Below are 21,384 nucleotides of genomic sequence, written 5' to 3'. Positions count from 1 at the left end.
AGGGCTTATTCACACGTATGCATGCATTTTTGCGTGTTTTTTGCACATCTACACAAGTTATCTAAAGCATTCCAATTCATTTTCAGTGAGCTCTCAACGTTCCTGCTGCATACTTTTTCAGCACACTGCAAAGCAATGCATGTGGTTTTTATTTTAGTGTCTTGACACCAACATCCTATGCATTAGAAGATAGATCAGTCTCCTTGTTCTGTCCCTGCTACATATTTCCCTGTGTGTAGCTCGACATGCAGCTAAACCCTCCTATTCTGTAAGAAGTCAGACTGGATGTAATTTTGAAGCTTTATCAAAAAAACAGGGTGGGTGACACTATTGAGAAAAAAGAAATACAGATACATATAATCAGTATTTGAAATGTAGGCTGTAGATGGCAATAAGTAATTTTCACCAGCAATGATGCGTTTAGGGGATGCACGGGATGCAAGTTTTAGTCCAACATGTTCTCTGTTAACTGGTTCCTTCATCCAGTCTCTATGATGGAGTCTAAGCTCCCAGCATGCACCTGTTTCTCCATCTTAGATTGAAGAATAATGGGAACTTTTGTTAAAGGTGAACAGTTTTAGATTCTGCAAAAAACAGTATATTTACCACTGGCTCCATCTTGTGGTCAAATCTGATATTGCAGGCAAAACAACTTTTTTAATATCCTGCTGGAGGCAAAACACTCATATTCTATTTATGTTCATACCCGTTTAAGGGAATGTAACTATTTATAAATAAAATTAAATGTAGCCTTTCCTGCAAAGAAAGCAATGAATACCTGTACCACTGAGCATGCTGCTGTTAGAGAGATTCCACGTGTGCCAGATCTTGTAAATCTTTCAGCAAGCTTATGCCTCCAATGAAGTGGAGTGTGGCAGTATGGGCAGAAGGACAGGTAAGTGTTCATTACTTTCTTTGTAGGGATAGCTTTGTTTCACTTTGTTTAAACGGCGAGTCCCTTTAAACACAAGGACATATCTTTGTTCTAATGTTACTTTTAAACATTGTTTTACATATGTTTCATTTTCTTGCAGGTGTTTTTACCACGTGGGCACACAAAGTCCAAAGGACCCCATGAATGTGATGCTGCAGCTCTCCTCAATCTAATCAATTTTTGTGATCACTTTCAAGTGTCAAACATTTCAAAAGTTAGAGAGGTACATGTTCTATGAAATGCAGTGAGCTACTGCCTACAGAGTGCTGAGAGTTTTCTTTAGACCAGGTTATAATAAATACTAGTGAATAGCTCAGGGTAAAGAGTGGGGCGACCCAAACAATGTCGTGTACACTACAGAATACAGAGTGGGACAACCCAAACTATATCGCATACAATACAGTGTATTTAGTAAGGTGACCCACAGTATGACATGCACAGTGTACATGGTGGAGTGACCCACCACATGTTGGGTACAGAATACCGAGTAGGGTAATCCAGAACATGTCATGTACAGTACTTTATACAGCATGGGACAAGCCAGAATATGATGTGTATAGTACAGCGTAAATCGTGGCCTGACCCAAAAAATGTCATGTATAGTTCTTTATACAGCATGGGACAACCCAGAACAAGTTTTGTAAAGCACAGCATAAATAGTGCAGTTACCCACAACATGTCATGTACAGTACTTTATACAGCATGGGTCAAGCCAGAGCACGTTGTGTACAGTACAGCAGAACTAGTGGAATGACCCACAACTTGTCATGTACAGTAGAAAATACAGAGTGGGGTGACCCAAAACTTGTCATGTTCCTTACAGCAGTGGTCCTCAACCCTGGTCCTCAGGGCCCACTAACAGGCCAGGTTTTCAAGATAACTGAAATACATCCCAGGTGATATAATTTGCTGCTCAGTGATTGCAGTACTCTAGTCTGCATCTCCCCAAGGTAATACTTAAAATCTGGCCTGTTAGTGGGCCCTGAGGACCGGAGTTGAGGACCACTGCCTTACAGTGTAAATAGTGAAGTGAACTACAACATGTCATGTACATTACAGTGTAGAGTAAGCTGACGCACAACATGTATTGCACAGTGCACTTTAGGGTAACCTAGAACATGTAATGTACAGAATAGGATGATCTTAAACATATCACGTAAGGAACAGAATAGGGTGATCTAGAACATTACATGTAAAGGACAGATTATGGTGATCTAGAACATGCCATGAAAAGTACAGAAAAGGGTGATCTAGAACATGACATGTAAAGGACAGATTATGGTGATCTAGAACATGCCATGAAAAGTACAGAATAGGGTGATCTAGTTCAGTGTTTCTCAACTCCTCAGGGCACACTAACAGGTCAGGTTTGCAAGAAAACTGAAATACATCACAGGTGATATAATTTGCTGCTCAGTGATTGCAGTATTCTAGTCTACATCTCCCCAAGGTAATACGTAAAATCTGGCCTGTTAGTGTGCCCTGAGGACCGGAGTTGAGAAACACTGATCTAGTACATGTCACGTAAAGTACAGAATAGGGTGATCTAGAACATGTCATGTAAAGTACAGAATAGGGTGATCTAGAACATGTCATGTAAAGGACAGATTATGGTGATCTAGAACATACCATTAAAAGTACAGAATAGGGTGATCAAGTACATGTCATGTAAAGTACAGAATAGGGTGATCTAGAACATGTCATGTAAAGGACAGATTATGGTGATCTAGAACATGCCATTAAAAGTACAGATTGTGGTGATCTAGAAAATGTCATTTAAAGTACAGAATACAGAATAGGGGATCTAGAATATGTCGTGTACAGACTAGGACAATGCGGTGTGACTTGTGCTGTACAGTGGACAGAGTAATACAGAAGGGAATATCATGTACAGTACACAGTATAGAGTGGGGTATCTCAGAACATGTCACGTACAGTGGACAGAGTAATACAGAAGGGAATATCATGTACAGTACACAGTATAGAGTGGGGTATCTCAGAACATGTCACGTACAGCATAATGTACAGTGGACAGAGTAATACAGAAGGGAATATCATGTACACTATACAGTATAGAATGGGGTATCTCAGAACATGTCACGTACAGCATAGTGGACAGAGTAATACAGAAGGGAATATCGTGTACAGTATAGAGTGGGGTATCTCAGAACATGTCACGTACAGCATAATGTACAGTGGACAGAGTAATACAGAAGGGAATATCATGTACAGTATACAGTATAGAATGGGGTATCTCAGAACATGTCACGTACAGCATAGTGGACAGAGTAATACAGAAGGGAATATCGTGTACAGTATAGAGTGGGGTATCTCAGAACATGTCACGTACAGCATAATGTACAGTGTGGTATGTTTCAGGGAATGTGACGCACGGCTCAGTCAGAATAGGCACACCTTTGCTATTATAGTAAATATGGATCTTTCTTTGTGCAGTGCACATCACACTAAACTCTGTCATAAAAGACAGGGTAGGTGGGGATACTTCTCACCACTTCTTCCTTTAATATAACTATGAGATTTACTTCTTTGTATGTCAATTGTAAAAATGGAGTCCACTGTTTTGTAGAAAATGAAAATTTGTGCTAAGTTGCATTAGAAAATGTTTATTCTTTCAATATTAAATTAGCTTAATGAAAATATGAATGTTAACCTCTTGTATACCCCTTTATAGTATATATTACCCATGGAATTTACTATGACCACCAATACATTAACCCTATTCCTCCAATTCAGTCTTGCCTCAACTTTGTTAACACAAAGGAACTCTTGAAATGTTTCTGGTCTCAAGGAAGCTCTACCAATTACTGTATCTACAGCTTACTGGGAAGAATGCTCTTACTATTGTGGCCTTTGGGACGAATCTCTCTTTCCAGATAGCTTAAAAGATCATTGGTGTCACTGATTATCTATTTGAGAGGCAGGAATTGTTTAAGGAACCTCTAGAAACCTCTGGAGGAACCCTGCTTGAGAAAGACTTCTCCAATCGACAATGATACCCTGACTTAGTATTGCTTATTTCAGGACATGGGTATCCAGAATGCCAGAAAGTATTTTAGTACATTACATATTCTTAGCAATAGAAGGAATGCTTCCAGTGAAAACTAACCTGTTCACAAGCAAATAGGTTTTAAACATTTTCAAGAAAAACATTTAAAAAATCTTAATAGGGCTCTTCGGTAGTACTGTAAATAAGACCCCCCCCCCCTCCCCAATGGACCCCTGTACCATTGTAAATTAATTTTAAATGCTGTAATGCAGACATTATAGCTGCAAGACTCCAGTAAAAAACATAGCTGACCTGAAATGACACTAATATTTTCATAGAAAATACACCTTAACTATAGACTAAAACATAAGAATCATGTTTTATTCATGATGATTTGTGATGTTTTTTTATTTTTTTATATTCCAGGTTATAAAATGTAGAAATGACTTGATGCACTCCTCTGATATGAAGGTTTCCTCTTCTTGGCTGGATGATTTTGGACAGAAGATGCAGGATTTAATCTCTGAATTTAGACATGTTCCTGAGTTTGTAAATGATCCAATACAAGAGGTATTGTCTTATACTGTTTCATGGCTTGGCAAGGAATGTATGTAGAGCTCTAATTAGTGTATCCTTGAAGGACAGCTTTCAAAAAGTTGGCAAAACTGAAAAGTGATCCTTTTTTTTTTTTAAGAGATTTTATTTGCCATACACATAACAAGTACATTCTTTGCCACAAGTAGATACATTCCATGTATTACAGAGCTTATACAGACATGTTACACGGTCAAATCATTGGCATGTGTTAGGCTCCGTTCACATCTTGGTGTTGCTATTACAGGCGTTTTTATGGGTGTTTTTTCAGGCGTTTTTTGTGCAGGCGTTTTTAGATTGACTAGAGACCAATGGAAAACGCCTGTAATCTGCCCAAAAAGAAGCTCATGTACTTTTTTGAGCGTTGGGCGTTTTGCTCATGGCGTCAAAACGCTCAGATGTGAAAAGGGGCCATTGAAATTCATAGGATTTGTCTTGTTGGGCGTTTTGAGAGCTGATCCTAGAGCAGAAAAACGCCCCCAAAACGCCTACATGTGAACGTAGCCTTAGCAAAAGATCACGTTTTTTTCCAGGGTATTTTTTTTTTAAACTGTTATAAACTTTGATTACAAAGAAAAAAAAATGTTTTTGTGCAATAAGAAGAAAAAGCTTTTCATACAAAATAGTGCACCAAGACGCAGCTCGGTCAGTTATAGACAAAAGTAAGGGAAAAAGACATCCATTTGTTTATGAATACCAGGTAATCTTAGTGCTGTAGAATGGACTATAATGGCCACATATCTTATCGAAACATCGTAAATATTAAATTAATGAAAAATGAACTGAGCACAATGTAGCATATGCTTAATACCAACTTATACACATGAATATAAGAAAACCAAGGGGTATTCTGGAGCAACTGTAGCCTGCGAGTCTAGCTAAGGGGACCAAATTTTTTTACATTTTTTTTACGACAGACTCTTGCTTCAAAAGTTAATTTGTACATAGGGAGAGCCTTGTTGACTTAAGTAAGCCAAAAGGAAAGGCAGGAAGGAGTCAATGACTTCCAAGTTAAAAATACAGCTTTTTTGGCATAAAAAAATAATAACCGTAGAGGTACTTTCCTCCTTACAGGAAGTTTATCCTCCTCAATATATCCTAATAAACAACGTAAGGGATTACAAATATTAGGGGCTTGGAGGACTGTGCTAACAAAGTTAGTGATTTTAGACCAGTAGGCCCCAATACATGGACAGTCCCAGACCATAAGATAAAATATACCCACATTCCCTTTACATTTAGTGCAAACGGGAGATGCCAGCCTACCCATCCAAAAAAAAACATAGGAAGTATAGTAAGAGAGATGGAGGAAATTAGTTTGCAACACTCTGTCTCGGGCAGAAAAAAACCATAGGGGTTTGTAGGGGTAAGAATTCCTGCCACACTTCCTCCGTGAAATTGGGGATATCTCGTTGCCAATATGACGCAGTCTGCTCAAGGCGTTTGGCAGTGTGTATTAGAGCCCTGCACGGAACTGTTTTATTAAACCCGCCCGCACCCGCTAAATGTATGACCAGGACCGCCCGCACCCGCAATGTTTGTGTTCCACTCTGGCCGGACCAGCAATGTTTGTGTTCCACTCCCGCCCGCACCCGTGATGTTTGTGTCCAATTCCGCCCGCACCCGCAATGTTTGTGTTCCACTCTGGCCGGACCAGCAATGTTTGTGTTCCACTCCCGCCCGCACCCGCTATGTTTGTGTCCAATTCCGCCCGCACCCGCAATGTTTGTGTTCCACTCTGGCCGGACCAGCAATGTTTGTGTTCCACTCCCGCCCGCACCCGCTATGTTTGTGTCCAATTCCGCCCGCACCTGCGATGTTTGTGTCCACTCCCGCCCGTACCCGCAATGTTTGTACACTTTTTTACATTTATCGCAACTCCATCACGTCCCTATTAAATATTTTAGCCCGCTGGATGTGCCCTAATATGTACTGTACCTCCTGCTACATACAGAACTTCTCTATTATTAATATTTTAGCCCGCTGGATGTGTATACAGTAAGCTTCAGCTACTTACAGAACGTCCCTGTGCTGTAATACTCTATGTACCGCACTGAGCCAATCATGGCAAGTGGTGTATTCTATTAATGCATATAAAGCCTGCTCGTATTGGCAAAGGTTGTATAAGCCCGCCTCAGCCAATCCGAGCAGGCTTTGTATGCATTAATAGAATACACCGCTTGCCGTGATTGTCTCAGCACGGTACATAGAGTATTACAGCACAGGGATTTTCTGTAAGTTCCCGAACTTACTCTATACACATCCAGTGGGCTAAAATATTTAATAAGGACGTTCTGTAACTAGCTGAAGCTACAGTACCTGACGTATAAGATGCCAAGGGTATCTTTTTTTATTATAAAAAGTCATCTTATACGCCGGAAAATACAGTACACCAAATCGCACTGTTCCCTGCCGGTCTCCTGCAAAATTTTGTGACCACCCACTCCCGCCCACAACAGAGGTAAAACCGCCGCCCAAACCCAATGCAGCCCTCTAGTGTGTATCAAAGAGTGGTAGTAAGTATAAATTAGTTTGTAGTGGTCCAACTGAGAGAACCAACCCAAATTGAGCAGCCGCCGTGTGCCGAATCTGCAGGTATCTGCAATATGCAGTGCCAGGTAGCAAAAGATCAAGTTATGCAGGAGTAAAGCATCACACAGCCAGATTAAATCTAGCTGTTTAAGTATACTAGTCACATGTAGTAGCTGGTGTGTATTGGCATAATGTGTCTCAGGCCCTAAACAGTATACTGGTATACAAAACAACAATGCCCAATGGGCTTTGAGAAACACATTTGAATAAATTGTAATTTTTATAAATTTCAAATACATATCCTAAAAGATTACAAATCTAAAATGTAGAGCATTTCAGCAAAAATGCACAAGACGAATAGACGTAGTTTCATAACTTACAACATGACTTCTAGTCCATAGGAGTAGAGTTCTTGTACATTATCTCTTGACGCGTTTCGCGAGACAACACTTGCTTCCTGAGGAGAATTAAAGACTCCTGTATCAAGGAGAGACCAGGTTGTTAACCACTTGCCGACTGCCTAACGCCGATCTACGTCGGCAGTCAGCCCCTCACAGGCAAAGCGACGTAGGTCTATGTCGCTAGCCTGTGAGGCTCTAGGGAGCGGGCGCGCGCCCGCTCCCGCTCGCTCACGGACCCCCCCGTGCGTGTGGCCGGCGGACCCGATGTCCGCCGGTCACTCGCGATTGTCCGTTAGAGCGGGGGAAAGGCAGGCGGCTAATGTAAACACAGCCGCCTGTCATTCTCCCCTGTGTAAGAATGGAGATCACACGGTTCTGCTATGTAGGACCGTTGATCTCTGTTCTTACACCAGTAGCCACATCCAATCACAGTTAGAAGCACGCCCCTAGGGACACACTTAACCCCTCCTTCTCAAATAAAGTTAACTCCTTCTCTGCCAGTGTCATTTTTACAGTAACAGTGCATATGTATAGCACTGATTACTGTAGTAATGTCACTGGTAACCCCAAAAGTGTCAAAAATGTCAGTCAAGGGTCCGATCTGTCCGCCGCAATGTCGCAGTTCCGCAAAAAAAACGTAGATCGCCGCAATTACTCGTTAAAAAAAAAAAAACAACAAAAATCTTTCCCTTAGTTAGTAAACGCAATAACTTTTGCGCAAACCAATCAAAATACGCTTTTTGTGATTTTTTTTTTTTTACCAAACATAGGTAATATAAAACAAATTGGCCAAAAATATTAGAAAATTTAGATTTTTACATTCTTTTTTTTTGGGAAATTTCATATAAAAAAATGTGAAAAATATTTATTAGTTATTTTTGCAAAATTGCCGCTCTTTTTTTGTTTATAGCGCATGATCAAAAAATCGCACAGGTGATCAAATACCACCAAAAGAAAGCTCTGTTAGTGGGGAAAAAAAGGACGTCAAATTCGTTTAGGTAGAGCGTCGCACGACCGCGCAATTGTCCATTAAAGTCACGCAGTGCCGAATCGCAAAATAGGCCCTGGTCAGGAAGGGTGTAAAATCTTCCAGGGCTTAAGTGGTTAAAGATTAGTGGAAAACAAGGAATACAATAACTATGCAGTAATATAAACTGAAAAAAAAAACAAAACACAAACTGTGAAGTGCATTCGATTTCTCACATGAAGCGGAAGGAAAGAGATCACTTGCATTACATGTCCCCAGTCTAGTAATCCCGATGAACCGTAAACCATAGTATTAGTAAAATGAAGAACCATCTTCTCCCCAATCACCTAAAGGGCCAACTGCCGGACAATGTGAAAGAAGTTTGTCTGCAAAATAAATTTGTTCAAATTTATTCTAAATAAAACGCAAAAAAAAATCCCTTGTACATAAGTATTCACAGCCTTTGCTCAATACTTTGTTGAAGCACCCTTGGCACCAATTACAGCCATAAGTCTTTTTGAGTATGATGCTACAAGCTTGGCACACCTATTTTTGTGGCAGTTTCTCCTATTCTTTACAAGACCTCTCAAGCTCCATCAGATTGGATGGGGAGCATCGGTGCACAGCCATTTGTAGATCTCTCCAGAGATGTTCAATCGGGTTCAGGTCTGGGCTGGGCCACTCAGGGACATTCGCAGAGTTGTCCCATAGCCACTCCTTTGTTATCTTGGCTGTGTGCTTAGGGTCGTTGTCCTTATGGAAGATTAACTTTCTCCCCAGTCTGAGGTCCAGTGCGCCCTGGAGCAGGTTTTCCTCAAGTATAATAGTGTTTTCTATAAATACACTCACGCCACAGAAATCGGATAAAAATGAAATTAAAATTAAGCATGCAATTATTATGACTGCTGCTGCTACAGGCCACTACTGGGCATATAAAGAGTATTGAATTACCGCAATAAAATTTTAACTATGCAGTCAGCAGCACAAGCTCTAGTGCTAATTAATAAACAATCAGATACATTATAAAAAACACGTCAGAATACTGTGCAATGATTTTCATTAAAGTGCTCTAAAGAAATAAAAGGTTGGTGCAAAAAAAAGATAAAGAAACCCCTTAAACCCAATGTGCACTTAAGTGATATATTGTAAAATGTTTGTATAATAAATGTCCAACAATAACTGTGTACTGGATCCTGTAAAGATATCCACCCAAATAAATGCAATGTTCCTGCCACAATGGCCAGATGCCTAATATAGATTTATCCTGGGTATAGTGATGGTGACACCCTCCATGCTGAATATGACAAATTCCCACTCACCGGATAGTATTGATCCCTCTTACCATATGACAAGTAGAGATCCAAGCAAACTTAAGGGATATCTGTGACCTATATATGGTCCTCCCGATAGGGTTCCTCCGCAGGATAGATAATACTTATGATTTTAAAGAGAAAACACAAAAAAAGGGAAAGCGGGCTCCTCGTAATGTAGTATCCTTTAGACTTATTTATTAAATAAAAAGTATTCCCTTGCCAATACATAGAAATAATTAAAAGAATAGAGTGATAAAAATTCTCCCGTGCGGTTTCCCACACTACACTGGAGAGCGGTACAATGCCAGAAGAGCCAGCAGGGGCGTGTGTTCCAGCTAGTAACCAAAACGAGGTGACGTGTGTTCCAGCTAGTAACCAAAACGAGGTGACGTGCGTCCCAGCTTGACGCGTTTCATTATAAACATGACGTCTTCGGAAGCTGGAGACACGTCGCTTGCTGCTCGTACATATACTTGTAAACCCTGCCCCAATCGACTCCTCATTGTTTATACAACGGGCCAAGTTGGGCAGATCTTTCTTACACTATCTTGCCAAATGTTAGAATGAAGCAAAAACCTCCACAACTAACCAGTGGTTCTCCGTTAACCCCCCATACTTAGTATGTAGGGGAAAAAAACCCTAATAGATAAAAATTGGGAACATAGCTTCACCAGGTCATGTTTAAATTGTCACATTCTTAAATTGGACACTTGCTGTAACTCAATAATTCCTCAAGGATGTCTTGCAGCATTCATCTTTCTCTCAATCCTAAATAGTCTCCCAGTTCCTGCCCCTGAAAAACATCCCCGCAGCATGATGCTGCCACCACCATACTTCACTGTAGGGATGGTATTGGCCAGGTGATGAGCGGTGCCTGGTTTCCACCAGACATGACGCTTGCCATTCAGGCTTTCAAGAGTTCAGAGTTCAATCTTTGTTTCATCAGGCCAGAGAATTTTGTTTCTCATGGTCAGAATCCTTGAGGTTCCTTTTGGCAAACTCCAGGTGGGCTGTCATGTGCCTTTTACTAATGAGTGGCTTCAGTCAGGCCACTCTATCATACAGACCTGATTGGTGGAGTGCTGGAGAGATGGATGTTCTTCTGGAAGGTTCTCCTCTCACCACAGCTGGACCTCTGTCAGAGTGACCATCAGGTACTTGGTCACCTCCGTGACTAAGGCCCTTCTCCCCCATTCGCCCCCCCAATGGGTTCTCAAAAACCTTTTTGCCCAGCAACAGGCTCCCATAGCAGAGAAGGAGAGCGAGCCCTGAGCATCATTTAGCTTGCATATACTGTATAAAGACCTGTTGAAAGCTGAGAATACAATGTGGCCTGACTACCAAGTAAGATGTGGACCTAGCAATAGAAGCTTTATCTCATGCAAAGCTCTACAAAGTCTCCAGACTCCAAGACCCAGACCAGAACCTATTAAGATTCTGAAAAGCCATAAAGTTTGTTTTTTCAACATCAGCCATAAACCCCGGAGCCCCTCACCAAGTGTAGGTGGGAAACCTAGGTGACATACACACATTGTCCACAATCTTGCCAACCACTGTCTCACAATAGTAGTATATATACAGTATACACCATACAGTATATATACAGTACTCCACACCACATACCCCATTACACTTTGCAGCTCCACAATGCACCTCTTTACACTCGGCAGACTGCAGCATGTACCCCACAACAATCAACAATTCTCAGCAAGTGCCTCACCACACTTAGCACATAACATCATTCAATAAAATGTATTAGTCAATCTACATCATTCACCCCACGTACATAGAACACTCTGTGGCATACACCCGACATGCACTCTGTCACACCACAGCATTTAACTCAATGCATTATATTGGGCGCACAATGAGCCCTGCTTCATTTTCCCTGGGCATTTTCTGCACCAGTGTTGTTCACCTAATTCCTTCACCAGCCTGTCATGCTCTGATGCACCTTGTGGTGCAGAACAGAGCAATCAAGCCTCTGGGCCCCAGCTGCCACTCTGCAGTTACAGAGCTGGGACCCTGCAGAGGTTGCTGCCCTCTAACACAGGCCTTGGGTTAGTGACCCAGAAAGTATTGGGTCAAAGGCAGCCAGGCAACTACTGTTTATAATGTAATGTGTGTCAGCACTGTCTAAACAATATAATTCCCTATACAAGGGTTATAAAAAATTATTTTTTCATAATTAAACTAAAATATTCAAAAGTGAAAGTTATCAATTCATAAATAAAGTCCCTAAATAAAATGCAAATTTGTGCAGTCTGCACAGTGCAAATTTCAAATTAATTTTCTAAATGTAATCCGTGCTCCACATAAAGTGCAGATAAGGGAAATCGGGTGCTCCCCTCCTCACGTGCCCTCACTCACTAACTCTCAATATACAGTGGGTACGGAAAGTATTCAGACCCCCTTAAATTTTTCACTCTTTGTTATATTGCAGCCATTTTCTAAAATCATTTAGGTTCATTCTTCTTCCTCATGGATGTACACATAGCACCCCATACTGACAGAAAAACACAGAATTGTTGACATTGTTGCAGATTTATTAAAAAAGAAAAACTGAAATATCACATGGTCCTAAGTATTCAGACACTTTGCTCAGTATTTAGTAGAAGCCCCCTTTTGATCTAATACAGCCAGGAGTCTTTTTTGGAAAGATGCAACAAGTCTTTCACACCTGGATTTGGGGATCCTCTGCCATTCCTCCTTGCAGATCCTCTCCAGTTCTGTCAGGTTGGATGGTAAACGTTGGTGGACAGCCATTTTTAGGTCTCTCCAGAGATGCTCAATTGGGTTTAAGTCAGGGCTCTGGCTGGGCCATTCAAGAACAGTCACGGAGTTGTTGTGAAGCCACTCCTTCGTTATTTTAGCTGTGTGTTTAGGGTCATTGTCTTGTTGGAAGGTAAACCTTTGGCCCAGTCTGAGGTCCAGAGCACTCTGGAGAAGGTTTTTGTCCAGGATATCCCTGTACTTGGCCGCATTCATCTTTCCCTCAATTGCAACCAGTCGTCCTGTCCCTGCAGCTGAAAAACACCCCCACAGCATGATGCTGCCACCACCATGCTTCACTGTTGGGACTGTATTGGACAGGTGATGAGCAGTGCCTGGTTTTCTCCACACATACCGCTTAGAATTAAGGCCAAAAAGTTCTATTTTGGTCTCATCAGACCAGAGAATCTTATTTCTCACCATCTTGGAGTCCTTCAGGGGTTTTTTAGCAAACTCGATGCGGGCTTTCATGTGTCTTACACTGAGGAGAGGCTTCCGTCAGGCCACTCTGCCATAAAGCCCCGACTGGTGGAGGGCTACAGTGATGGTTGACTTTCTACAACTTTCTCCCATCTCCTGACTGCATCTCTGGAGCTCAGCCACAGTGATCTTTGGGTTCTTCTTTACCTCTCTCACCAAGGCTCTTCTCCCCCGATAGCTCAGTTTGGCCGGATGGCCAGCTCTAGGAAGGGTTCTGGTCGTCCCAAACGTCTTCCATTTGAGGATTATGGAGGCCACTGTGCTCTTAGGAACCTTAAGTGCAGCAGAAATTTTTTTTGTAACCTTGGCCAGATCTGTGCCTTGCCACAATTCTGTCTCTGAGCTCTTCAGGCAGTTCCTTTGACCTCATGATTCTCATTTGCTCTGACATGCATTGTGATCTGGAAGGTCTTATATAGACAGGTGTGTGGCTTTCCTAATCAAGTCCAATCAGTATAATCAAACACAGCTGGACTCAAATGAAGGTGTAGAACCATCTCAAGGATGATCAGAAGAAATGGAAAGCACCTGAGTTAAATATATGAGTGTCACAGCAAAGGGTCTGAATACTTAGGACCATGTGATATTTCAGTTTTTCTTTTTTAATAAATCTGCAACAATGTCAACAATTCTGTGTTTTTCTGTCAGTATGGGGTGCTATGTGTACATTCATGAGGAAGAAGAATGAACCTAAATGATTTTAGCAAATGGCTGCAATATAACAAAGAGTGAAAAATTTAAGGGGGTCTGAATACTTTCCGTACCCACTGTATGTATTGCGCCTGTCAATGTAAAAATGGTCCTTAGAATATTCAATATCCTGTTATGGATCCCCAACGGTTATCTGTGCTTCCAGCAAAGACTATCTCTCAGTTGTTATGGCATGTAATAAAAATCAGGATTGTATAGATATAAAACAATATCTATATAAATACCTTTTTCAGCCCTCAAAAATTCCACTCGCCTACTAGCATTTTGCGAGTGGAATTTTGAGGATGGCGAGCTGTGCATGCCACCGCCGCCGCCGCCATTAACAGCAGCCGGCGATTACTTTTACTTTCTTTTTTAGAAAAGGATGGGCTCTAGGAGCAGAGCACTGCGTCCTGAGCACACCCATTGTGTGACAATAGCGAATGAGTATTCGCTATTGTCACAGGGATCCTCCTCCTGATCCTCCTACTGGCCAATCAGGAGGCAGGTGTTTCCTGATTGGCCAAAAGGCGAACGATTGTAACTGGCCGAGGAGGAGGACTCGGGAGACACGGAGGACGCACAGGATTGATGAGAAGCCGCCTGCTGCAGGTAAGTGCATGCTGTGATCGCTCTGCAATTAAGGAGACATGCTGTGATGATCACTCTGCAATTAAGGGGACATGCTGTGGGCACTGTGCAATGAAAGGGGACATGCTGTGGGCACTGTGCAATGAAAGGGGTCATGCTGTGGGCACTGTGCAATGAAAGGGGACATGCTGTGGGCGCTCTGCAATGAAAGGGGTCATGCTGTGGGCACTCTGCAATGTAAGGGGACATGCTGTGGGCACTCTGCAATGTAAGGGGACATGCTGTGGGCGCTCTGCAATTTAAGGGGACATGCTGTGGGCGCTCTGCAATTTAAGGGGTCATGCTGTGAGCGCTCTGCAATTTAAGGGGTCATGCTGTGAGCGCTCTGCAATTTAAGGGGACATGCTGTGGGCGCTCTGCAATTTAAGGGGACATGCTGTGAGCGCTCTGCAATGAAAGGGGACATGCTGTGGGCGCTCTGCAATTTAAGGGGACATGCTGCGATCGCTCTGCAATGAAAGGGGACATGCTGCGATCGCTCTGCAATGAAAGGGGACATGCTGTGATCGCTCTGCAATTTAAGGGGACATGCTGCGATCGCTCTGCAATGAAAGGGGACATGCTGTGATCGCTCTGCAATTTAAGGGGACATGCTGCGATCGCTCTGCAATGAAAGGGGACATGCTGTGATCGCTCTGCAATTTTAGAGGACATGCTGTGATCGCTCTGCAATTTGAGGGGACATGCTGTAGGCGCTCTGCAATTTAAGGGGACATGCTGTGATCACTCTGCAATGAAAGGGGACATGCTGTGGGCGCTCTGCAATGAAAGGGGACATGCTGTGGGCGCTCTGCAATTTAAGGGGACATGCTGTGGGCGCTCTGCAATGAAAGGGGACATGCTATGGGCGCTCTGCAATGAAAGGGGACATGCTGTGGGCGCTCTGCAATGAAAGGGGACATGCTGTGGGCGCTCTGCAATGAAAGGGGACATGCTGTGATGATCGCTCTGCAATGAAAGGGGACATGCTGTGGGCGCTCTGCAATGTAAGGGGACATGCTGTGGGCGCTCTGCAATGAAAGGGGACATGCTGTGGGCGCTCTGCAATGTAAGGGGACATGCTGTGGGCGCTCTGCAATGTAAGGGGACATGCTGTGAGCGCTCTGCAATTTAGGGGACATGCTGCGAGCGCTCTGCAATTTAAGGGGACATGCTGTGGGCGCTCTGCAATTTAAGGGGACATGCTGTGGGCGCTCTGCAATGTAAGGGGACATGCTGTGGGCGCTCTGCAATGTAAGGGGACATGCTGTGGGCGCTCTGCAATGTAAGGGGACATGCTGTGGGCGCTCTGCAATGTAGAGGGTGTGTTTAGGGGCGGAGCAGGGTGGGGTTTGGGTGGGGCAACAAGTGGCGAGTAACTCTTAAGGCCTGGCTAGTAGCTCATGGCTTGAAATTTTGAGCCCTGCCTTTTTTATATTTGTTCCCTTTGTTCTCAGCTGCAAAAGAGCTGGGGGGATTAGAAGCAGCAGCACACTGAGCTTCCCTGTGAATGGCTGTGCAGCGGGAGCGTGTCAGGACAAGTCTGATCATTGGTAGAGAGTACACTGAGTTCCCTGCATAGCTAGAGAACTGACCACGTTGTGCTCTCCTGCTGAGTGTGGTCAGTTTTTAATAGGAAAGCAGGGGGATTGACAGGAACACCAGGGATTTCACACAAAGGAAGCAATAGAAAGAGAACAGGATGCTTTTTTTTTTTCATACAAGTACATGGTACAGCAGACACATATTAGGAATATGAAGTGTTGGGGTAACAAACCCTTTACGGCAACCTATTCATTTTAATAGACTGCCTAACGCAAACAAAAAAAATTGCACGTACCATTTCTAGCAGCTCACCACAACATAACTGGCAGCACTGTGCACTTAAAACAGGAAGGTGCAGTGAATGGCACCACTACCCTAAAGTAACGTGCGTTGCCACGTTTCTGGTAATGTGCATGTTATAGCTTAATTTACTGCAATGCAACAGTGTGAATGGACCTTAATGTGCCTTATGCTCAGTAGTGCGATGAAATGTTTGATGCTCATGTAACTCTACTACTTATACTAATTGCTTGGCAAACCTTACATTTTCTTTTTTTTGTTTTACCTTAAGGTCCTGTTATCAGATTGGGCCGTTGATGATTTATCTGTTCATGAAGTTGATGGATTTAATGCAGAATCATTTGGAGGAGAAACTGTCTACCTAAGAAACTCCTTACTAGATGGCGTATCTCTAAATGATCTTGAGATACAACTTGTAAATCAGTTGTTAGAGGAAATATATCTGCAGAAAGAAGAAAGTGGAGCTTTATCAGAAGAGGTGAGTGAACAAAACTTTGCCACCAATTCAAATCTTAACCAGAAAAAGAAAAGTGAGGTGTGTGTGTGTGTGTGTGTGTGTCTATATATATATATATATATATATATATATATATATACAGGGCTTTTTTTCCTCAGAGAATAGGTGCAGGAACTCCCCTCTTCTGGGTCACCCCTTGTCTCCGCCCCCTACCCACCTCTGACCAACATCACTTTGTTCCACACCCTACCCACCTCCCAGTATCACCCCTTTTAGAGAATGCAGAACCACGTATAATTTTGTGGTGATAAATAATTTGTATGGAAATTGTTAATGATATCAAAAAAAGCAGTAAAATAGACCCCATGCAGCCAGCACCAATAGATCCCCCCCCCAACAACAATACATCCCCCACACAACAATAAACTCCACCCAAGCAACAATAGATCCCATCCCCCGCAACAATAGATTCCTCACACCACAATAAGCCCCCACAAAGCAACAACGTACCACCCATGACAAAATACCACACCCAGCAACAAAAGATCCACCCCAACATCATTAGATTCCCCCAGCAACAACAACAGATCTCCCAGTAGCCAGAAACAATAGGCCCTCCAGCAGCCAGCAACAATTGACCGCTCCCTCAACAATAGATCCCTTCCAGCAACATAAGACCCTTCAGAAACAATATTTCCCCCACCAGCAACCATAGACCCTCACACAAAAACAGATCCCTGCCAGTGACAGTAGATCCCCCAGCAGCCAGCATTAAATAGACTCTCCAGCACACCCCTTGCTGTTATATAATTTCAGTGCTGCAGGTGCCGGAACTGCGTTCCCCCATGTTCCTGCTGAAAATAAGCCCTGTGTATATATATATATATATATATATATATATATATACACACACACAGTATAACAAAACAAAATATTGTGTTCAATTTGTAGGAACAAGCTACTGTATGCAAAATGAAGACCTTTTTAACAGAGAACAAAGACCTTTTGCCTGTTTTTCAAGAGGACCTGGAAAAACTTGAACTGTTGCTGAACTAACATCTCACGCTTCATGTATAAGGTAAAATGTGGTGTATTTTTGTGAAATAAACAAAATGCCATACCACAGCTGTCTAAGTGTCACCACCTATGTAGTATTTTTTAGTATTGCAGAGGTGCTTATCTGGGTTCTTTATCTCGAACTTACCCTCATATTTTACCCTTTTTGGTGGTTCATCTCCATACTCTATATTAAAGCTGAAGTTTAGCACCAATGTAAGTACAGTATGTATGTGTCATACCTGTGGGATCCCTGTGGACTCTTGAAATCACTCTGGTAGATACCGCTAATAAAGTGATCACCACTAGCTTCCAGGTCCTATGTTGAGCGGCTGCCCTCCTGCATTGTGAATGCAGGAGGCCGTTCACTTGGCATTGGCACCATTCAGGAACGCTTTGCATATTCTCAGTGAAGGTAAAGCTTTATTTGATTGGACAAGGTGGAAGCGTGTCAGTCTCCACTTTGTCCAGAGAACATTTTGCGTTACTGTGTGCAGTAAACAGCAGGGCAGTAGCTCGGCATGGGACCCAGGAGCTAGGGAAGATCACTGTAGAAACATTCAAACAAAGTATGTCCTGCTGCTCACAGGTGGGTCGGCAACCTGCTCAATCTCCGAAAGGGATGCATGCCCTGTCACTGCTGCAGGAGTCAGATGAAAAAGAAAATCTAATGGCCGCAAGAACATAAATCTAAACCCAAGAACATAAATGTAATATATCACAGCTTACCAGACCTTGGATGTGGTGGCTGCAGTGGTTTTCTTTTTCAGGATTTTTACCTGGTAATCCTGCCATTAACACGCCTCCTGTTCTAGGGTGGTGATGATGGTGTCCCGTGATCATGCCCACTGCGGGGCGCAGGCGGCGCGCTCTGTGATCACAGTGCCTGGAGGACACTGCTGATCACAGATTGAGGTAAAGAGCCAATCACAGCTGGTCATGGATTTAAAGAGAAGCTGGTTATCAGCACTCCTTTTCTCATGCTGACAGGATGAGGAGAGGAGAGAGCCAATAACCGACTTCTCTAAACGGGACATGTACACTGATAAACAGGGCACTGATTTCAGTGTCCTAATTATCAGTGCAGTTCCAACAGTGCCCAGCAGTGCCACCTTTCATTGCAGCCTATCAGTGCCCATTAGTGCAGCCTCATCAGTGCACATCAGTGAAGGAGAAAAAATACCTGTTTGCAAAATGTTATAACAAAGTATGAAAAAGTTGTTTTTTTTCCCCCAAATGTTTGGTCTTTATTGTTTATTTAGCAAACAAAATAAACCCCAGTGGTGATTAAGGCTCCGTTCACATCTAGGCGTTTTGGGGCGTTTTTGGGGAGTTTTTCTGCTCTAGGATCAGCTCAAAAACCGCCCAACAAGACAAATCCTATTCATTTCAATGGCCCCTGTTCACATCTGAGCGTTTTGACGCTGTAAGCAAAACGCCCAACGCTCAAAAAAGTACATGAGCTTCTTTTTGGGCAGATTACAGGCGTTTTCCATTGGTTTCTATTCAATCTAAAAACGCCTGCACAAAAAACGCCTGTAAAATCGCGGTAAAAATCGCGGTAAAAAACGCGCGAAAACGCTACGCTCAGGTGTGAATGTAACCTTAGGCTAAGTTCACATGTAGGCTTTTTGGGGCATTTTTGGGGAGTTTTTCTGCTCTAGGATCAGCTCAAAAACCGCCCAACAAGACAAATCCTATTCATTTCAATGGCCCCTGTTCACATCTGAGCGTTTTGACGTTTTAGCAAAACGCCCAACGCTCAAGTACATGAGCTTTTTTTTGGGCAGATTACAGGCGTTTTTATTTTTTTCCATTGGTTACTAGTCAACCTAAAAACGCCTGCACAAAAACGCCTTAAAAAACGCCTGTAAATAGCAACGCCAAGATGTGAACGTAGCCTAAATACCACCAAAAGAAAGCTCTATTTGTGTGAAATAAATGACATTTTGTTTGGGTACAGTGTTGCATGACCGTACCATTGTCATTTAAAGTGCAACAGCGCTGAAAGCTGAAAATTGGCCTGGGAAGAAAGGGGGTAAAAGTGCCCAGTAGGCAAGTGGTTAAATCATTCTCTCATGGGACTTTACCACAGCCACAAAACGATATACGCAAAAAGGTATACAAACTTTATTGTTACAACAATATATTGAAACCACATCCTAAAATTGCCAAGGCTCTGATAAGGTTATTCAAAAGAGAATATGTGATACACATAGATACCCTTATAACGCTAACACACATAGTAAAAGTATTTATGCAAGAGAATTTCTTCCGGGGATGCCCCATATACAGTATGATACAGTATGATGAGTTACTAAATAGTGGGTGCCTTATAGAAGCGAATAAGCAAAATGAAAAGGGAGAGGGGTCACTGGGTTTGGAGGCTTTGGGTAGCCATGGATCCCAGAAGAGATCTTGTTGCCCAAGATTGGATTTGTGAAAAGGCCAGCAAAACAATATTTCAGGGAGTTTTGGGGTTGTTATCATTACTTATTTTAACACATTTCATTCCAGTGTAAGCATGTTCCTAGCGTGCTATAAATTTGTGGCCACAAAAATGATTTTGTTAAGAAAAGTAAAATTAAAATTGGAGTGTGGTCCATTAATTTAAAGCCGGTCAAATTGAGACACTTGGGTATATAATCTTTACTGAAGGGTAGAATCTCCAAATCTGAAATCAGATTCTAAATGGAATTTTTTATAAAAATGTATATGGTATTTACAGAAAATTTCTAAAATACATTTATTTTATTTTTCTGCTTTCTCTTTAGGTTGCATAGAAACTAGAGAGAACGACAACACATTTGTGAGCAAGCCATTAAATGTGGAATTAATGTATAAGGAACTACCAAAATATATACGCTTAGGTTACTTGGTTTATATTTAAAACTTCTGACACTGGATGAGCAGCCATTATCCTCCTGCTTAGGGCAGCCATAAAGGACGGGTTGCCACAGCATCAAAGCCATTTACATAGAAGCTGCAGACAGCATTAATCCTAGAGTACAGTGAACCAAAATTTCATCATGTGTTTGTGTTGTTCCATTTGGTCCAATACACCCTTTAGGTTGAAAGAAGTGCGTGAATCTCAAAAAAAAAAAAAAAAACATACTTGCCTATATGGCTGCAGCTGTCTCCCGCCGCCTCAAAGATCAAAAACTGAGTGATCAAAGAACACTGATTGCTCAGCTTTCGGTCCTCAGCATGCAGAGAGCTGGTGACTGTCAATTCTATGCTCTGCCCCTACAGTGCTCACTGGAGTGCTGTGCAGTGGAGGGGGCAAGAGTGGCTGGCTCAGGTTCTCAGTGGCTCCCTGAGAGACTGAGCCAGCTGTTGGTCCAGGCTTCTGGGCAGATCCTGACCATATAGACAGGATCTTTTCAGAGCCTGGACCGACTGTGACGTCAAAACAGGTCACAGGAGGAGTATAGCCAAAAAAGCTTTGGCCATACTTTTTTCCCTTTAAATCCCCAACTTCCTGTCCATTTACCAGATTATATTTGAATCTGAGGATTAAAGCGCTAAAACCAAAATCAAATGAAATTGATTTTTATTCCAAACCTATTAGGTAAAAGTGCCAACTACTTTTGAGGGCCAGACATCTCCCCCTTACTCAGGGCTTACAAATATGTGGTGTCAAAATATGAGGACTTGGGCAGTTATATATAATGTGATAATGTGTACTTGTGCTTGTCAATTTTGG

General features: G+C 42.4%; 1 protein-coding gene across 1 annotated transcript in view; it reads left to right on the top strand.

The window, feature by feature from the left end:
• LOC309548600 (uncharacterized protein CXorf38) overlaps positions 1-20,499 on the top strand; it is a 28,992-nt gene extending 8,493 nt beyond the window's left edge. The window contains exons 3-7 of the mRNA XM_082248574.1: positions 1,035-1,157; positions 4,368-4,511; positions 16,437-16,643; positions 17,574-17,700; positions 20,453-20,499. Coding sequence (XP_082104700.1) covers positions 1,035-1,157; positions 4,368-4,511; positions 16,437-16,643; positions 17,574-17,678 — 579 coding nt within the window. The 3' untranslated portion in view covers positions 17,679-17,700; positions 20,453-20,499. The remainder of the gene's footprint in view (positions 1-1,034; positions 1,158-4,367; positions 4,512-16,436; positions 16,644-17,573; positions 17,701-20,452) is intronic.
• The last annotated feature ends 885 nt before the right edge of the window (positions 20,500-21,384 follow it).

The sequence above is a fragment of the Pelophylax lessonae genome, assembly GCF_965119305.1.
Source record: "Pelophylax lessonae genome assembly, chromosome: 2".
Lineage (NCBI taxonomy): Eukaryota > Metazoa > Chordata > Amphibia > Anura > Ranidae > Pelophylax > Pelophylax lessonae.
Note: the sequence above shows the minus strand (reverse complement) of the source record. Positions and strands in the feature narration are given on the sequence as shown.